Source organism: Pygocentrus nattereri, chromosome 20, assembly GCF_015220715.1.
Source record: "Pygocentrus nattereri isolate fPygNat1 chromosome 20, fPygNat1.pri, whole genome shotgun sequence".
Classification (NCBI taxonomy): domain Eukaryota; kingdom Metazoa; phylum Chordata; class Actinopteri; order Characiformes; family Serrasalmidae; genus Pygocentrus; species Pygocentrus nattereri.
In genome coordinates, this window is record NC_051230.1 from 36,378,657 (window position 1) to 36,397,208 (window position 18,552).

Sequence of the window (18,552 nt, forward strand, 5' to 3'; positions counted from 1 at the left end):
TTCTACTGTTTCATTTAAAAAGCTCTATAATGTTCATATGATCCACACAGTCGCTCTGACAGACTGTAATACACTACAGGAAGCGTAGGGGGCGATACGGCTTCTACTGTTTCATTTAAAAAGCTCTATAATGTTCATATGATCCACACAGTCGCTCTGACAGACTGTAGTACACTACAGGAAGCGTAGGGGGCGATACGGCTTCTACTGTTTCATTTAAAAAGCTCTATAATGTTCATATGATCCACACAGTCGCTCTGACAGACTGTAATACACTACAGGAAGCGTAGGGGGCGATACGGCTTCTACTGTTTCATTTAAAAAGCTCTATAATGTTCATATGATCCACACAGTCGCTCTGACAGACTGTAGTACACTACAGGAAGCGTAGGGGGCGATACGGATTATGTCTTGTACTAGTCTTACAGTCGTGAATATAATGAGAAATACAAGAGAATTGTAATTAAGAGATGAACAGATTTACTTGGCTTTAACTGTTATTGCCATATTGGCCTTAAAAATACTGACATACCAATAAAAGGAACTAAATTTCTGCTAAATAACACAAAGTAGGCGTATTTTCTTTAGCATGAAAGCGCCATACTGTGATTTTCAGAGGTGAGTCTCACAGTATCAGTCAGTATAATTACAGCGTATTGAAACTGAGTCACATTGTTACTGTGGATACGGAGGTGACATGGTTGCCTGGGCTGACGGAGGTGACGCAGTTGCCGGATTTGATGGAGCTGAGGTAGTCGCTGGTGTTAAAGGAGGTGATGTAGTTGCCAGGACTGACGGGGGTAACGTACTCGTCGGTGTTAAAGGAGGTGACGTAGTCGTTGGTGTTGAGGGAGGTGACATAGTTGGCTCTGTGACTCCTGCTGGACTCCAGTGCAGGTGAGGCTGAGCGCGGCGGGAGTGAGGACAGGTAGGTGAGGTTGGTCACGCTCGTCACCCTCTCAGCAGCCAGCTCGTCCCACACCAGCTCTTCCTCAGAAGAAGAAGGTCCAACAGGTTTACAACGTTCCTCAGTGAAGATCAGCCACGATTTGTCCTCCATGCTGCTTCTCATATCCACAGAGTCCAGATTACAGCACTTACAGTCCTCTACCTGCAGCACCCGCAGCATCTCGCTCACCTGAGGGAGTCAGAACAGACACAGGTAACCACGCAAATACACACAGCCACACTTCAGCCAGGCCTCCCCGATTAAATTGAAATATTCAATATTTTCTGATATTGATTTCTGTCTTCATTTCTTCTCAGTGAGAATCCGGCTGTAGTGACAGCGAAAGCGTGATCATCTTACTTCAAACAGACTGTCATCCAGCTCCAGCACCTTCATCCTCTGACCTGAAGGGAAGCTGAAAATGTCCACAGCTATTCCTTTCAGCCTGGAGAGAAACTCAGATTCATAAATACAGTAATACCTGAACACTGAGCAGAGTCCCACACTTAGCGGCCCAGTCCCTGTTAGCATTTTTACCCCTACCCCTTGTTTTTGAGTAGTGGTTGGAATCTTGCCCTATGAAATGGGACAACCTGTAACCGTGTTAAGAACTCAGATAAACGTGTTCTGCTGCTTTGCTTCTATACTAAGGTAATAATCTTATATCACGATGGCGTTTGCCATTTATCTGAACGAGACTGAAAAGCATGGAAGATTGTGATTCGTTCACAACTTTGATTTCAAGCAACGATCAAACACACACACACATTTTCTAAACCTATCTATCCTTCTGGCTCTCAGGGGGGGCTGGAGCCCATCCCAGCGCTCATCGTGTGGAAAGGTAGGAAACACCCTAGACAGGTCGCCAGTCCATGGCAGGGCAGACAGACAGACACACACATTCGCTCACATCTAGCAGAAATTCAGCATGTCCAATTGGCCTGACTGCATGTCTTTGGACTGTGGGAGGAAACCGGAGAACCCGGAGGAAACCCACACAGACACGGAGAGAACATGCAGACTCCACACAGAGAGGACCCTGGTCACCTGGACGGTGAATCAAACCCAGACCCTCCTTGCTGTTAGAGAACAGCGCTACCCACCACGCCACCCGCATTGAACAAACAACTCACCAAATACAAAAAAGCACATCCCTTCATCAATAGGCTCCACTTCGGTTCCCCGATTTTCTCCAAAATTTAGGCCTCTCGAATTCCAATCAGTAGTCAGGACTCCCCCAATCACATACTACCAAAGACCTGTGAAGCCAGCTACCGCATGTTTTCGAAATGCGTCGTCACTGGACAACCGAATGTGTTCGGAGGAAAGCTCCAACCTCCAGATCTGCTACGTCAGCTAACAGACGCCTGCGCTGACTGTCATTGTGCTGAGTGATGAAGGGAGACGGTGAGAGAGAGTGAGATCACTGCAGTATCACCAGCTATCAAACTCGCGATCTCCTATACACAGCGCCAGCGCTTAGACGGTTGTGCCACTTAAGAGCTCCAAACAGGGACGTTTCTCATCACACTCTGTTTGGAATGTGCCCCTGAAAAATTCCCATTTTGAGGACCATTAGCATCTCATCACACTTGGTATCTTTTACTACCTCCACACAGCCTGGCTGTTTACAGCTGAAAGATATGAGCTGAAAAAGGCCAGTGCTGTAACATTCGCTGAGGTATCCTGCCCTAAAACACTGGCTGCCTTTCTCTGTGTACATTTCAAGCCACATGTGTCCTACTGTGGATCTCTGTGGCCTCAGTATGGCTTTAATTTAGCGTAGTGATGGTAAAATGCTGAGTGGGGGCGCTGTGACACACTGAGAGACTGAACAGTGGTGAAATGGGTGTGAGGGCAGGGCTAAGGTGTACGGTCTAGGGGTGAAATGGGTGTGAGGGCAGGGCTAAGGTGTACGGTCTAGGGGTGAAATGGGTGTGAGGGCAGGGCTAAGGTGTACGGTCTAGGGGTGAAATGGGTGTGAGGGCAGGGCTAAGGTGTACGGTCTAGGGGTGAAATGGGTGTGAGGGCAGGGCTAAGGTGTACGGTCTAGGGGTGAAATGGGTGTGAGGGCAGGGCTAAGGTGTACGGTCTAGGGGTGAAATGGGTGTGAGGGCAGGGCTAAGGTGTACGGTCTAGGGGTGAAATGGGTGTGAGGGCAGGGCTAAGGTGTACGGTCTAGGGGTGAAATGGGTGTGAGGGCAGGGCTAAGGTGTACGGTCTAGGGGTGAAATGGGTGTGAGGGCAGGGCTGAGTTGTACGGTCTAGGGGTGAAATGGGGGTGGGCGGTGCTGTTTACTGCATGCAGTGCTTTATTCTGAAATACTCACGTTTCTTTGCACGGCCACAGGCAGAAACAACAGCCAATCAGTATGAGGAGAGGGGTCATGACCTTTGCCATCAGCAAGTAATCTGAAAGTGACAAATACAGTGTAAATTTCCCAACTTCTGATTTGTATCATCTATAATTCAGTCATTTCTTTATTCGGCTTATATATTCTTTCCGCTAGCGGCCTCTTCCTATTAGCATGGTGCTACCCGCAAGCCTGAATCACGGCACTCGCCGCAAACCTCACTAGATACTTATTCAAATATCCCATTCCCCCTAAAACGGGGCAGCAGTTACATCCAGGTGCCTGGCTCTTTGTGTGGTTACACTCACGGTTCTGCGGGGTCGTGATGGTGTGGACGGACTCGAGGCCACAGCCTGCTCGTGTACAGGCAGCCAGTTGGATAGTGTAGCGCTGACCCTCCTTCACTCCCTCCACCGTCTCTGACTTACGGTGAGGGTCTTCCACAGAGATGTTCCAAATCCCTGCATGTGATTAACAGCAGTATGTTGATGGGAGAATAAGTGAACAAGCAGGGCCCACTTTACCAGAAGCACCTTGGTGTCAAGGACATCTTTACTGGGAGAGAGAGTGTTCAGAGAGAAGCTCGCTCTACAATTTAGGAATCATGTTTTTGGGAAACCCAGTCTGTATCAGACACTAATTGTTACTGCAGGTCTAGTCTGTATTAAAGACACTGTTACTGTAGGTCCAGTCTGTATTACACACTAACTGTTACTGTAGGTCCAGTCTATATTAAAGACATTATTACTGTAGCTTCAGTCTGTATTAGACACTATCTGTTACTGTAGGTCCAGTCTGTGTTAGACACGGTTACTGTAGGCCCAGTCTATATTAAAGACACGGTTACTGTAGCTTCAGTCTGTATTAGACACTACTTGTTACTGTAGGTCCAGTCTGTATTCAAGACTGACTATTCCTATACGTCCAGTCTGAATACTGATTGTTACTGTAGGTCTGGTCTGTATTAGACACTGATAATACTGTAGGTCCAGCATGTATGCTGACTGTTAATGTAGATCCAGTCTGTATTAAAGACACTGTTACTGTAGGTCTGATATGTATTAGACACTGTAACTGTAGGTCCAGTCTGTATACTGACTGTTACTGTAGGTCTAGTCTGTATTAGGCACTAATTGTTACTGTACGTACAGTCTGTATTAGACACTAACTGTTACTGTAGGTCCAGTCTGTATTTGAGACTGACTGTTCCTATAGGTCCAGTCTGAATACTGACTGTTACTGTAGGTCCAGTCTGTATTAGACACTGGTAATACTGTAGGTCCAGCCTGTATGCTGACTGTTAATATAGGTCCAGTCTACATTAAAGACACTGTTACTGTAGGTCCGGTCTGTATTAGACACTGTAACTGTAGGTCCACTCTGTATACTGACTGTTGCTGTAGGACCAGTCTATATTGGAAACTGGTGTTACTGTATGTCCAGTCTGTCTTAGACACTGGCTATCACTGTAGGTCCAGTCTGTATTAGAAACTGATGTTACTGTAGGTCCAGTCTGTATTAGAAATGGACTATTTCTGTAGGTCCAGTCTATATTACACAATGACTGTTACTGTAGGGCCAGTCTGCATTAACAATGACTGTTACATTGGTCCAGTCTATATTAGACATTGACTGACTCTCTCAACCCTAGGTCCAGCATGTATTAGACACTGACTGTTACTGTAGGTCCAGTCTGCATGCTCCTGTATGGTCAGTCTGTATCCTGTGATAAACCCAGGATGTTCTGAATCCTCCTCGTTGAAGCTCCACTGCAGCAACATTGAAGACCAAAAGATGCTCAGAGAGTAGGACAGCTCCGGGGCGCTTAGCGGCTCTACACACAGAGAGACCACAGATACACCATCACAGACTGCTGAGTACCGACGGGCTTCATGCAGATAACCGTAAGACAGACTACTGTACTGTGATTATATCACACTGGTGAGTTAAACAGAAAGATCTGCACATCATTTTGATGGAAATAATTCCACCAAAACCCAAACATCCATTTGCATATTGTGGCAAAAACAATTAACAAACGATGTCCTGTGTAGTCACGTAGGATCTGATGTGATCTCGAAACTTTTGGTGCTGGACTGCACTGTGAAAAAAAGTAGACCCCCTCCAAACCCCACCCCCAAATTCCAATGGTAACAGAGCTCTGAAGTAGTGCTTCATTCTGTAGCCGGGGTCATGCCCATATAAGGAGATCCAGGTCAAATCCATTTATCTCTATGGGACAATCAACCCTGTGGACAACAAATCGGATGTGTTTTGTCCTGTGGATGTGTTTTGTCCTCTGGATGTGTTTTGTCCTCTGGATGTGTTTTGTCCTGTGGATGTGTTTTGTCCTCTGGATGTGTTTTGTCCTGTGGATGTGTTTTACCTGTGGATGTGTTTTGTCCTCTGGATGTGTTTTGTCCTCTGGGTGTGTTTTGTCCTGTGGGTGTGTTTTGTCCTCTGGGTGTGTTTTGTCCTGTGGATGTGTTTTGTCCTGTGGATGTGTTTTACCTGTGGATGTGTTTTGTCCTCTGGATGTTTTGTCCTGTGGGTGTGTTTTGTCCTCTGGGTGTGTTTTGTCCTCTGGGTGTGTTTTGTCCTGTGGATGTGTTTTGTCCTGTGGATGTGTTTTGTCCTCTGGATGTTTTACCTGTGGATGTGTTTTGTCCTCTGGATGTGTTTTGTCCTCTGGATGTGTTTTGTCCTGTGGATGTGTTTTGTCCTCTGGATGTTTTACCTGTGGATGTGTTTTGTCCTGTGGATGTGTTTTGTCCTCTGGATGTGTTTTGTCCTGTGGATGTGTTTTGTCCTCTGGATGTGTTTTGTCCTCTGGATGTGTTTTGTCCTCTGGGTGTGTTTTGTCCTGTGGATGTGTTTTGTCCTGTGGATGTGTTTTGTCCTCTGGGTGTGTTTTGTCCTGTTGATGTGTTTTGTCCTGTGGGTGTGTTTTGTCCTCTGGGTGTGTTTTGTCCTCTGGATGTTTTACCTGTGGATGTGTTTTGTCCTGTGGATGTGTTTTGTACTCTGGATGTGTTTTGTCCTCTGGGTGTGTTTTGTCCTGTGGATGTGTTTTGTCCTGTGGGTGTGTTTTGTCCTCTGGGTGTGTTTTGTTGTGTGGATGTGTTTTGTCCTGTGGATGTGTTTTGTCCTCTGGATGTTTTACCTGTGGATGTGTTTTGTCCTGTGGATGTGTTTTGTCCTCTGGATGTGTTTTGTCCTGTGGATGTGTTTTGTCCTCTGGATGTTTTACCTGTGGATGTGTTTTGTCCTGTGGATGTGTTTTGTCCTCTGGATGTGTTTTGTCCTGTGGATGTGTTTTGTCCTGTGGGTGTGTTTTGTCCTGTGGATGTGTTTTGTCCTGTGGGTGTGTTTTGTCCTCTGGATGTGTTTTGTCCTCTGGATGTGTTTTGTCCTGTGGATGTGTTTTGTCCTGTGGGTGTGTTTTGTCCTGTGGGTGTGTTTTGTCCTCTGGATGTGTTTTGTCCTCTGGATGTGTTTTGTCCTCTGGGTGTGTTTTGTCCTGTGGATGTGTTTTGTCCTGTGTGCATTAGATGCTCTGAATTCTGAGGTTTTCATGAGTCAAAATATAAACATTGCTATGTAAAAACTACAAGCAAGCTAACTATACAATTATAGACTATACACTCCAACACTGTTACAGACCAACTCCAGCTACTCAGACTGCAGCCTGACAGAGCCTGCCGGACTGAGTGGGCTATTCTGGTGAGGTCAGACTCATGAGGTCGGTGTTAGCTTACTGGTAGCAATATTCATGTTTTGGTTCCTTAGTGACATCGTAATTCAGAGAAACTGGCAAATGTCTGCACGACAAAATCAGTTGGCTTCATCATAGCAGCAGTTTTCGAAAATTGCTAACATCGCACGGTGCCGACTACAGAGCGACGACCACTCGACTACGCTTCTCAATGACCAGCTGTGCAACATCGAGAGTATCATGAACTGTGCTGCAGAAGTACTGGCATAAACGCTGCATACGTCTTCATTTCTACGGCAGTGTTTACGCCTCATGCGCAGTTTTATTGAATTTCAAACAAAATCGAACATTTCTAACATGAACATCTATTGCGAAACACTCGCTAAGCAAACATGCCTGTTTTCTTCAGCCGCAGTTTGTGTTGAGCAATGTTACTGCACAGGAAAGGCAGTTGGTGTGCAAGCTCACCCTGCTCCTCCAGATAGCCAGTGTGCTTCTCGTGAACCCGGTGACCTTCCGTCTGGCAGCTGAAGATTCTGAAGGTGTATCTGTGGCCCTTCCTGAAGCCCTCTGCGAAAACAACAACAGGCTGCTCATGTCTCATCCAGAGCCAGGAATCGTGGGCTGAGTCGGCAGGTTTGAACGTTAATAATCGTGAATGAAGCGGCACTGAAATGCAGCTGAGGATTTTTCTTCACTAACGTCGATGGAATATGTAGATGAACACCTGAGCCACCTGGTGGTGAACTGCTTGGGTACCTGCACTGAGGGATAGTGATGTCTGATTGGCTGAGACCTTCCTCCACCGCAGATCACATGGCTCAGCATTACCCATCACGCACCACTCCACAGCGTAGCCGCATGTGGCAGAAGAGAGCGCGGACCAGGACAGCAGGAACCCCTCTGGGTTACCCACAATCCTCTTCTCCTTCAGCATGGGTTCTGTAATGAGCCACCCTGTCGCAGACCACATGCTGCTGTCAATACATGCTGTTTATTTTATGAATTTGACACATTGGAAAAAAATAAATGATAAAATGTGGTGTGTGCAAAAGTTTGGATACCCATTCATCGAGTGTTTTTTGGAAGGTTTCAGAGCTCATTTGACTCATAGGACCTTAATCCAAGTCAGATCAACGGTTTCAATGGGTGTTCTTCTTACACTCAACAGCCATAAGCTCCTCTAAGAGGCTGAGAATCTGAAAGATAACGGACTTGTACAAAGCAAAATACGCCGGAAGGAAAGCTTAACTGTGGTGTCATCACAAACGTCAATGTCTGAAGTACGTAAACAACATCTACTAGATACGCCTGAGACATTTTGAAATCAAGCCCTCTGGACTGATTGAGTAATGTCCACATTCGCCGATGGTGTGCTTGGAGAAAACAGGAGCAGCATTTGATGAAAGGAACACCGTGCCCACTGTTGACTGTTTGTGAGGATTGAATGGATTCTACTAAATATCAACCAATTCTGGAAGCTAATTATCCACAAGAAGAAACAGATGCAACATTTTACAAGACAGAGATCCAAATCACATCAACATTAACCTTGAATTCCGTGAAGAAACGAAAGGTTTAGGATTTATAATGACCTTCACCGTCCCCAGAAATGAACACGATACACCGGCAATCTGTGCTCGGGTCTCAGACATGCTCAGACATGACTTACATATTCCAGAACTAGAAAATTGATGCAAGGAAAAAAAGAAAGAAGTTCTTTGTTAAGAAAAGAAAGACTATTAGCTGTCTATAAGAAACATCTGGATGTAGCCAAAGGTGGGTCTTAATAAGCCGTGACCGAAAGGGTGCCCAAAACTCTTATTCACGTGCCACCTTTTGTGTTTTATTTCCTTAAAAATTATAATTAAGCAAATAAATAATCATTTAATAATACTAATAATTTGTCGTGTTTACGAAGCGTTAACGTCTTTTCACATGAAGAACAACAAAATGTGTGTGCCCAAACTTTTGCACTCAACGGTATGTCTAATGTAAGTGAAGTGTGAATTTAAAAGGCCTCAGAAACAAAACACGGCAGTGCAACGAGTAGAGCTGAACAATCGCAAGTTAAAAGAGCGCAATTCTCAAATCGCAAGACCTGATTTATTAATCATGACCGACAATAACAACAATGTTGTCTTAAATGTTTTTAACTTGGGAAATTTAGCCCAATAACACGGAGCTGCTAGTAGATGAGATAGACCAGTCAGAGGCTCCCTAGTGCTGTGACATCACAACCACAGATGTCTGGAAGTCTGGAGCCTTGAGTCAGAAAAAGTTGGGCTTATTGCTCAAAAAAAGTCCTGAATGTCAATTTAGAGAAAACAATCAGGGTTTTAATCGCAGCCACAGCATTGGTCAATTAGATATTTTGCCCAAATCGCTCAGCCCTATGAGTGGGTCCTGCAGGGGGTCCTGCATGTGGTCCTGAAGGGGGTCCGACATGTGGTCCTGAAGGGGGTCCGACAGTGGAGTCAGTTAGCATGTTTTACAGGAAGGGGTGTTGAGTGCTCACCTGTATGCACGCTGATATTTGACGTTATGGATGATCCTCTGAGGGTGACCGCTCGCACCGACACGTTACACTGTCCAAAGCCCACCGTGAAGTACACCTTCATCACCTTCACATTCACACATTCTCTGCTCCGAGTCGAGTCCTGTGCCACGCACACCTCAAACACCTTGATGTTGGAGTCTGAGGCACTGTTAAACTGAGAGGAACAAGACTAATGTGAGCACTGACCCAGAGCTCATCACTGACCTCAGCCTTCAACAGAGGAACATTCACAGTGGAGCCTGTAAAACACCGGTCACACTTATCACCCCTGTCGCTTGTCCTGCATGAGCTGGGTCTAATCTTGCCATCAGTCCAGCTATATAACTGCGTTAGCCCAATGTCTTATGGACTAGCTGTATGTCTGAGACCTGAGCGCTCAACGAAACAAACTTCACTTGTCCAGACAACAGGAGTCCCCTGGATCAAGAGCTTGGAATTCTGACAGATTAGACTGCATTTGTCTGATTTTCCTGAGCTAATTAGACACTCGTCTAAAACTTCTTCAAATCAAATAAAGAGCTTTTTGGAGAGGAGAACATAAAACGTTTTTGTATGAAAGACGACAACTTTACTAATTTTAAGACACAATTTTCACTTTACAATCCTGAAAAAGTCAAAACTTTCAAATTTAAATAGTTAATAGTAGTAATGCACTATTAACATAGTACTTATAACTTACAAGTAAGCATACTTATAAACGCTTATAATGCATCCTAACGCTGTAATGATGCACCATAATGAATTCTCTGATGGCTTGTAAATTTGTTATACCACAAGGGTCACTACTCTGTTTAGAGCCTTTTACACAGATAAAGGGGGCAGTCATGGGCTGGAGGTTAGGGAGCTGGGGAACTGTAACCGCAAGTTCGCCGGTTCGATCCCCAAAGCCGACAGCACATGACTGAGGAGTCCTTGAGCAAGACACCTAACCGCTCTGGGCAAGTGTGCTCACTGCCCCCTAGTGTGTGTGTGTTCACTAGTGTGTATGTGGTGTTTCACTTCACAGATCGGTTAAATGCGGAGGTGGAATTTTCCCGTTTGTGGGATTAAAAGAAGTATCACTTAACTTAATAAAGCATCTATAACACTTAATAACAATCATAAAACCAGTCATCCCAGTCATCGAGTGACGTGACTGAACTTATTTCAGTGTTAAAGGTTGTGCTGTTTATGCGTCAGTGTGCGCTGCGATTTGTGTCTATACACTTTAAAATGTTACATCAAGCGGTTCCATCTTACTTATTAAGCACATGTGAAGAGCTCATTTGCAAAAAACGGATATCTTTATATACATTTTCATAAATCATATTTTTGATTGTGCACTCCAGGTGAAATCAAACTGTAAGTCAACAAAATACTAACTGACAAAATTCAACGTTTCAATCTTTCAAGGTCAATATTTAGCACTTTTTCCATAAATCAAGCAGGTAAAGATCTGAAAGCTGAACACAAGCAGCCATTAAAGATCGATTGTCACGACTGGCCCCTCCCAGTCTTCCATGTGCATCTGTTTACATGTCCATGTGCTTCTTTGCTTGGTTTCCTCCCGGTTCTGCCCCCTTGTTTTCAGACTCCGCCCTTGATTGTTCCCACCTGTGTCTTGTTATCTGTCATTCTCCCTGTTTAAGCCCTGCGTTTGCCCCTTGTGCTTGCTGGTCTTTATGTATTGTATGTACTGTTTGAAGAGTTTGAAGTGTTTGATGTGTTGTTTGTGCGGTTTGTACTGTTTGAAGTGTATTGTTTGGATTCTGTGTTTGTTTCGTGATGTCCGTCCCTCCTGCTCTCCGTGTTGGCTCATTGAACTTGGACTGTCCTGACCATGACCCTGGATTTGCACTGAATAAATCGCTCCACTACAATGTTACATCAATATTCATCGTCTATGAGATCAGAGCTCTGAGGATCCTCAGGCTGAGGCTCAGATGCCTCACTGCTCCCTATACAGTCACTATGAGTTATGGAATTTAGTCTTTTCCACCCAAATATTGGTCTGTATCCAGGATGAATTGAGCTCATGGCTGAATCCAGCGCGGTTCTCTGTGAGACTCTGAGCTCTAGTTTGAGGCCTTCGTGCTGCTCTTCGCAGGGAGGAGATGTTTGGGATTCTGCCTCAAACAGTCGGCGCCAGTGCTGCATCCCCTGACCTGAATACTGCGCTCTGATTGGCAGAATTGACAGATTCATGGGGTTCTGATGGAGAACAGCGCTGGCTTACACAATAACGGCGTTAGAGCCTCAGCTCCATTTTAAGCGATGCTCTTTATCGTTTTTTGCGTATGAACTCTTCATGTTATTCTATCATGTGCATTAGAAGCGACTCAACACTTTGGGTGGAACCGCTTGACAATGTTCTTAAGTAAACCCAATGTTTCATTGTGAGTCATTTTCATTTCTCCTGCAGCAGCGACACTCGTACCTCCTGCACTCGTATCTGGTGTTGAATCCGAAAGTGAGTGGTGAGAAGTTTTACACTTACAGTGTTCCACAGAACGGTGAGGCTGCAATTGTAAGCTTGACGCCTGGTGCGGGTCCAGATATCAACCGTCACCAGCGGCTCTGAGGACGACAGAGTACAAACGCTGCTTATTCGGGTGCTATCGTAGATCTTCATGGGTGAGTCGGAGCTCAATGAAGGGGTCTGTTTACTGCAGTGTAAAGGTGCTCATTGCTCACTAGCTTCTCAACAGCGACACACAGAGAGACAACAGGGTCTCACCTGCCAGAACGGCCCCTAGGAGGCGCTGCACAAAGAGGCTAATGTGTTCCGAAAGCTGACCTGTGCTGAAGCTGGTGTTGGAGCTCCACAACCCCCAGTCGTTGCCCTGCAGCGCGCAGCGCACCGTGGTGGAGTACTGAGAGCTCGGCTGCAGCAGCTGCACAGTCGCTCGGAGACTCTGTTCAGGTTCGGACACGACAAACTGCCCCTCCTGTACAAACAGCAAAGCCCAACATCAGACACCTTATACTGTTTGTACCTTAATAAGCATTTTGCCTCATTTACTCAACTGCAACATAAGTTCTCCCTCCCAGCAACACATTTCTTCAGGTACTTGCAAGTTAGGAACTAGGTACGCCAAAACATACATAATTTTGAAACTCTTCCTGAGGAAAGTAAGATTTATAATCTTTTGTTTGGCCCACCAGATTCAAGACACCTGATTTCAAATTTTGTTAAAATATTCTCTGAACAAGTGGACTGTGCCACCCAGTCTTTGAAGAGTGCCTGGGAAGAAGAGTTGAGTATCCAGATTGATGATATTGTTTGGGGGGAAGGTCTCAGTAGAATACAATATTGCTCCATCAACGCTAGACATCACCTTATTCAGTTCAAGGTCATGCCTATGCATGCTCTACTACTCTAAAACTAAACTGCATAAAATATATCCAACTGTCTCCCCTCTGTGTCAGAGATGCAAGTCTGCAGATGGTACCTTAGCCCACCTTTTCTGGTCATGTCCCAAACTGTATGACCTTTGGTGCATTGTATTTCAATGGTTCTGTGAGATGTACAATTGTGTTTTCAAGCCTGACCCACAGGTGGCACTTTTTGGGTACTCAATGGTTCTGTTGCCGCAAAGCAAGCGTGTACAACACACCATAATGTACGGAATGGTTGTTGCAAAAAGACTCATTTTAATGCTTTGGAAGTCAGAGGCGGTGCCCCTTTTCAAGACGTGGCTATCTGAGCTCACATCTCTATTGCACATGGAGAAAATCAGGTACAATCTGTCTAATAATCTCAGAGAATTTTATAAGATATGGCGGCCATTCTTGGACCATCTCGAAGAGTTTGATGGAGACCTTGAAACAATGTGACTATCCGCCTCTTTCCTTTTTTTTAATTTTTTCTGTTAATGCTGGCTTTGCACTAGTGAAGATAAGTCATTGCCTTAGTTTGTACGCCCTGTCTGTTTTGTTTTTGTGTGCGTTTTCTCATTTTAAATCTTCTTGTCATTCCTTTTTTTAAGCATAATGTATATTTTTTTCTGTTGTTTACCTGTCTAGTTGTACATAACACTTTTGAAAAAACGTAATAAACATATTGTTAAAAAAAAAAAAAAATACATATGAGGGTTAGGATTAGGTTTTGGGTTGAGGTTAATGTTAGGGTTGGGGGTAGGGCCATTGTGAGGGTTAGGAGTAGGGCCAGGATGAGGGTTAGGTGTTGGGTAAAGTTGGTTAGGTTAGGTTTTGCGTAATAGAAGTAGTATAATAACAACACATCTACTTAATATGAATAACAGAACATCTACAGATTTACTTCAGTGTGTTCAGATGTTCCACTACGGCTACTTCACTGATATGCTGTTAATGTGTTACTGATAATCTGTTACGAGTTTATTAATCATCTACAAAGGATCCCTTCAAATAAAGTGTTACCCAACTTAAAAAAAAAAACACCTTTACTGGTACTGATTACGCTTTTCTGCACCTGAGCCAGGTCTAGCATCAAAGGCTGGAACACTGAACAGCTGCGGCTTCCGCACACCAGGTGGCGCTGTGTGGCTTTTACTCTCCAGCCACTCATGTGCAACAGCGACACACTGGCAGGACAGATAGCGAAGTTAGCTTGTGTTAACTAGTTACATTTACAGTGGGCAGTGTTAGCTGTTTTAAATTAGCACAGTTAGCTGGCGTAAGCTATGTTCAGTTAGCAGCGTTAGCTGGCGTAAGCTATGTTCAGTTAGCAGCGTTAGCTGGCGTAAGCTATGTTCAGTTAGCAGCGTTAGCTAGTGATGGTGCTGTGAATCAGAGCTGAGAGATTAACGGCTCACGGTTGTTTTTCCTGTTGGCTCCATCGTGATTTGGCAGCTAAAGTGCCGGCCAGTAAAATTCCCTATTAAATACCAGTACACCTCCACATCTGTTGCCCCCGGAGACACGACCACACACTCAGGAACAGGAAACACTGTAGAACACACACAAACACAATGTTAAATAACAATTTACACTTTACGTTCAAAGAAGACTCTGAATCATTCACATCAAATACTGAATCATTCACATCAGATACTGAATCATTCACATCAGATACTGAATCATTCACATCAGATACTGAATCATTCACATCAGATTTGGAATCATTCACATCAGATACTGAATCATTCACATCAGATACTGAATCATTCACATCAGATTCGGAATCATTCACATCAAATACTGAATAATTCAGATCAGATACTGAATCATTCACATCAGATACTGAATCATTCACATCAGATTTGGAATCATTCACATCATATTCGGAATCATTCACATCAAATACTGAATAATTCACATCAGATACTGAATCATACACATCAGATTCGGAATCATTCACATCAAATACTGAATCATTCACATCAGATACTGAATCATTCACATCAGATACTGAATCATTCACATCAGATTTGGAATCATTCACATCAGATTCGGAATCACACATCAGATTCTGAATCATTCACATCAAATACTGAATCATTCACATCAGATTCTGAATCTTTCACATCAGATACTGAATCATTCACATCAGATTCTGAATCACACATCAGATACTGAATCATTCACATCAGATTCTGAATCACACATCAGATACTGAATCATTCACATCAGATTCTGAATCTTTCACATCAGATACTGAATCATTCACATCAGATTCTGAATCACACATCAGATACTGAATCATTCACATCAGATTCTGAATCACACATCAGATACTGAATCATTCACATCAGATTCTGAATCTTTCACATCAAATACTGAATCATTCACATCAGATTCTGAATCTTTCACATCAGATACTGAATCATTCACATCAGATTTGGAATCATTCACATCAGATTCGGAATCACACATCAGATACTGAATCATTCACATCAGATTCTGAATCACACATCAGATACTGAATCATTCACATCAGATTCTGAATCTTTCACATCAAATACTGAATCATTCACATCAGATTCTGAATCTTTCACATCAGATACTGAATCATTCACATCAGATTTGGAATCATTCACATCAGATTCGGAATCACACATCAGATTCTGAATCATTCACATCAAATACTGAATCATTCACATCAGATTCTGAATCTTTCACATCAGATACTGAATCATTCACATCAGATTCTGAATCACACATCAGATACTGAATCATTCACATCAGATTCTGAATCTTTCACATCAAATACTGAATCATTCACATCAGATTCTGAATCTTTCACATCAGATACTGAATCATTCACATCAGATTTGGAATCATTCACATCAGATTCGGAATCACACATCAGATTCTGAATCATTCACATCAAATACTGAATCATTCACATCAGATTCTGAATCTTTCACATCAGATACTGAATCATTCACATCAGATTCTGAATCACACATCAGATACTGAATCATTCACATCAGATTCTGAATCACACATCAGATACTGAATCATTCACATCAGATTCTGAATCTTTCACATCAAATACTGAATCATTCACATCAGATTCTGAATCTTTCACATCAGATACTGAATCATTCACATCAGATTCTGAATCACACATCAGATACTGAATCATTCATAGCAGATACTAAATCTTTCATAGTTGATCCTGAATCATTTATAGTACATACTGAATCATTCATAGCAGATACTAATCTATTCATATTAGATACTAAGTATTTCATAGTAGATACTGAATCATTCAGAGTAGATCCTGAATCTGACATAGCAGGTACTGATTTATTTATAGTGGGTACTGAATCACTCATAGTCTGAGGGAGTCAGAGCGCTGCAGAATGCTTTCCAGTATGGATGGACATCAGGACAAACACTAAAGAAGCCTTTCAGTAAATCCTGAAAGGCCAGTGTTGGTTTAGTAGTTCTGTTAATAGTGTGTCTGTAGTCTGTATAAATAGGGAGAACAGAGGTGAATAACGGCTGCTGTACCCCTGTGTGAGATGTTGAAGGCGTAACTCTGGCTCTCCTCCCCCAGAGCGTTCCTCATCACGACACTGATGTTGTAGAAGCTGCGGTTCGGCAGAGCGGCAAAATTACACAACAAGTCCACACCACACTGGACTTCAGCTTCATCTGAGTCTCTGCAGCAGAACCAGGAGAGTCGTTACACTCGTCACAATCATAAGTGCCCCCCCCCAGTGTCCCCAATGGTTCAGACGTCTTTCCAGTGGTGGTGATGGGAACCAGGGGTCACCATGAATACAACACAGATATAGACACTTTATTTACCATCCAGAACCACCAGAGAACCTACACGAGTCTTCTACATAGAATCATGAACACTCAAAGAACCTCTTCCACGATTAAAGGGTTCTTCGCATTACTAAATGGGTTTTCAGACTGAGGTAGACCGTACTATAGATGGTTCTATAAAGCATCTTTTTGAAAATGGTGCTATATAGCACCAAGGAGGGATCTGTTATTGTTTACAATGTCAAGCCCATAACAATAGAAGAACCTTTTTTGGTGCTATATAGAACCGTTCTCAAACAGATTCTAAAAAGAACTATGTAAAGCACATTCCCTGTCAATCCAAAGAACCCTTCAAATGATTCAAAGAACCCTTTAACCATGGAAAAGGTTCCTTGAGCATTCATTTTTTCTCACCAAAGAACCCTTGAACCATTTTAAGAGTGCAGACTAAGAAATTTGTACCAAAACCTTCTCTAAACTCTCATAAAACAGCGTCTCAGTCATCAGGCAGTGAATTCAGAACCAGTTCATGTAGGAACTTTCTGTGAGGAGCTTTTAGAGGGACGTCTGGTTCCCATCACCACCACTGTGAGGAGCTTTTAGAGGGGACGTCTGGTTCCCATCACCACCACTGTGAGGAGCTTTTAGAGGGGGACGTCTGGTTCCCATCACCACCACTGTGAGGAGCTTTTAGAGGGGGACGTCTGGTTCCCATCACCACCACTGTGAGGAGCTTTTAGAGGGACGTCTGGTTCCCATCACCACCACTGTGAATAACGCTGACTTGGTAAGTTTCTCTAGAAACCAAACCGCTCTGAACCGCTCTGTTTACATCTTAACCGTTTAATTATGTGGAGATCTTGAATCAATGGATTCCCCCATACAGGTGAGGATCATCTGTCCACTAACGCTGGAGAAAGACTCGTCACTCAGACAGAGACAAATCGGGCACATCATGTCCCTCTGAGTGAGCGAGTGAGTCTTCCACAGGCATCCTGTGCTCTTCAGCTGGAGGAACCCACTGAAACCTCAGGAGATCAACACTGATGATAGGAGACGACGCCACAGATCCCATCAGCTCTTCTGCAGTCAGGCTACAGCGATAACCATATGTTGCCTGGCAACCACAGCTCACTGCTAACAAACTACACTCCTGGAAGGGAGAGTTCTTTATTTATGATTACTGTGAATAAAGGAAATTATGTTACAGTCTGTTCTAGAGTCAGCTGAAGATCTAGAGTCGGTTTTGAATAAGGTAAACTATACTGATCTAGAGTCAGCTTACTGATCCTTACTGATCTAGAGTCTGTTTCTAATAAGGTAAACTATGCCGATCTAGAATCAGCTTATTGATCCTTACTGATCTAGAGTCGGCTTATTGATCCTTACTGGTGTAGAGTCCGTTTCTAATAAGGTAAACTATACTGATCTAGAGTCAGCTTACTGATCCTTACTGATCTAGAGTCAGCTTACTGATCCTTACTGATCTAGAGTCAGTTTCTGACAGTGCGATTGTACAGCGGGTGTTAAAACTGTGCTGGAATGAAATCAGACTGACTGGACGCGCAGTGAGTATCGGCGACGGCGGAGAGGGTGATCCACGTCCAGCTGCTGGCCACACTCCCATTTGCAGGTGATTATCTGCAGGTTCTTCGTCATGCAGCTCAGGTTCTGTGGCTTCTCTGGAGGAACTGATGAAAGAATTCAGAGTCAGAGTCTGTCCTGGTGAGCGCTGACTCAGATACAGAAAGCATACATCAAGACACTGCCCACCAGCCTCAGCAGAGCT

The 18,552-nt window shown here is 43.8% G+C and overlaps 1 protein-coding gene across 2 annotated transcripts in view; it reads right to left on the reverse strand.

The window, feature by feature from the left end:
* Window positions 1-463: 463 nt before the first annotated feature.
* Window positions 464-18,552, reverse strand: part of osmr (oncostatin M receptor) — a 20,568-nt gene continuing 2,479 nt past the window's right edge. The window contains exons 4-16 of one of the 2 annotated variants that reach the window (XM_017686234.2): window positions 18,322-18,454; window positions 16,500-16,651; window positions 14,354-14,487; window positions 12,355-12,505; window positions 12,055-12,134; window positions 9,537-9,732; window positions 7,778-7,975; window positions 7,487-7,588; window positions 4,979-5,137; window positions 3,612-3,764; window positions 3,280-3,361; window positions 1,310-1,394; window positions 464-1,138 (exon numbers count right to left, since the gene is read on the reverse strand). In XM_017686234.2, coding sequence (XP_017541723.2) covers window positions 668-1,138; window positions 1,310-1,394; window positions 3,280-3,361; window positions 3,612-3,764; window positions 4,979-5,137; window positions 7,487-7,588; window positions 7,778-7,975; window positions 9,537-9,732; window positions 12,055-12,134; window positions 12,355-12,505; window positions 14,354-14,487; window positions 16,500-16,651; window positions 18,322-18,454 — 2,096 coding nt within the window. In that variant the 3' untranslated portion in view covers window positions 464-667. The remainder of the gene's footprint in view (window positions 1,139-1,309; window positions 1,395-3,279; window positions 3,362-3,611; window positions 3,765-4,978; window positions 5,138-7,486; window positions 7,589-7,777; window positions 7,976-9,536; window positions 9,733-12,054; window positions 12,135-12,354; window positions 12,506-14,353; window positions 14,488-16,499; window positions 16,652-18,321; window positions 18,455-18,552) is intronic. The other variant, XM_037531375.1, reaches the window with a different exon arrangement.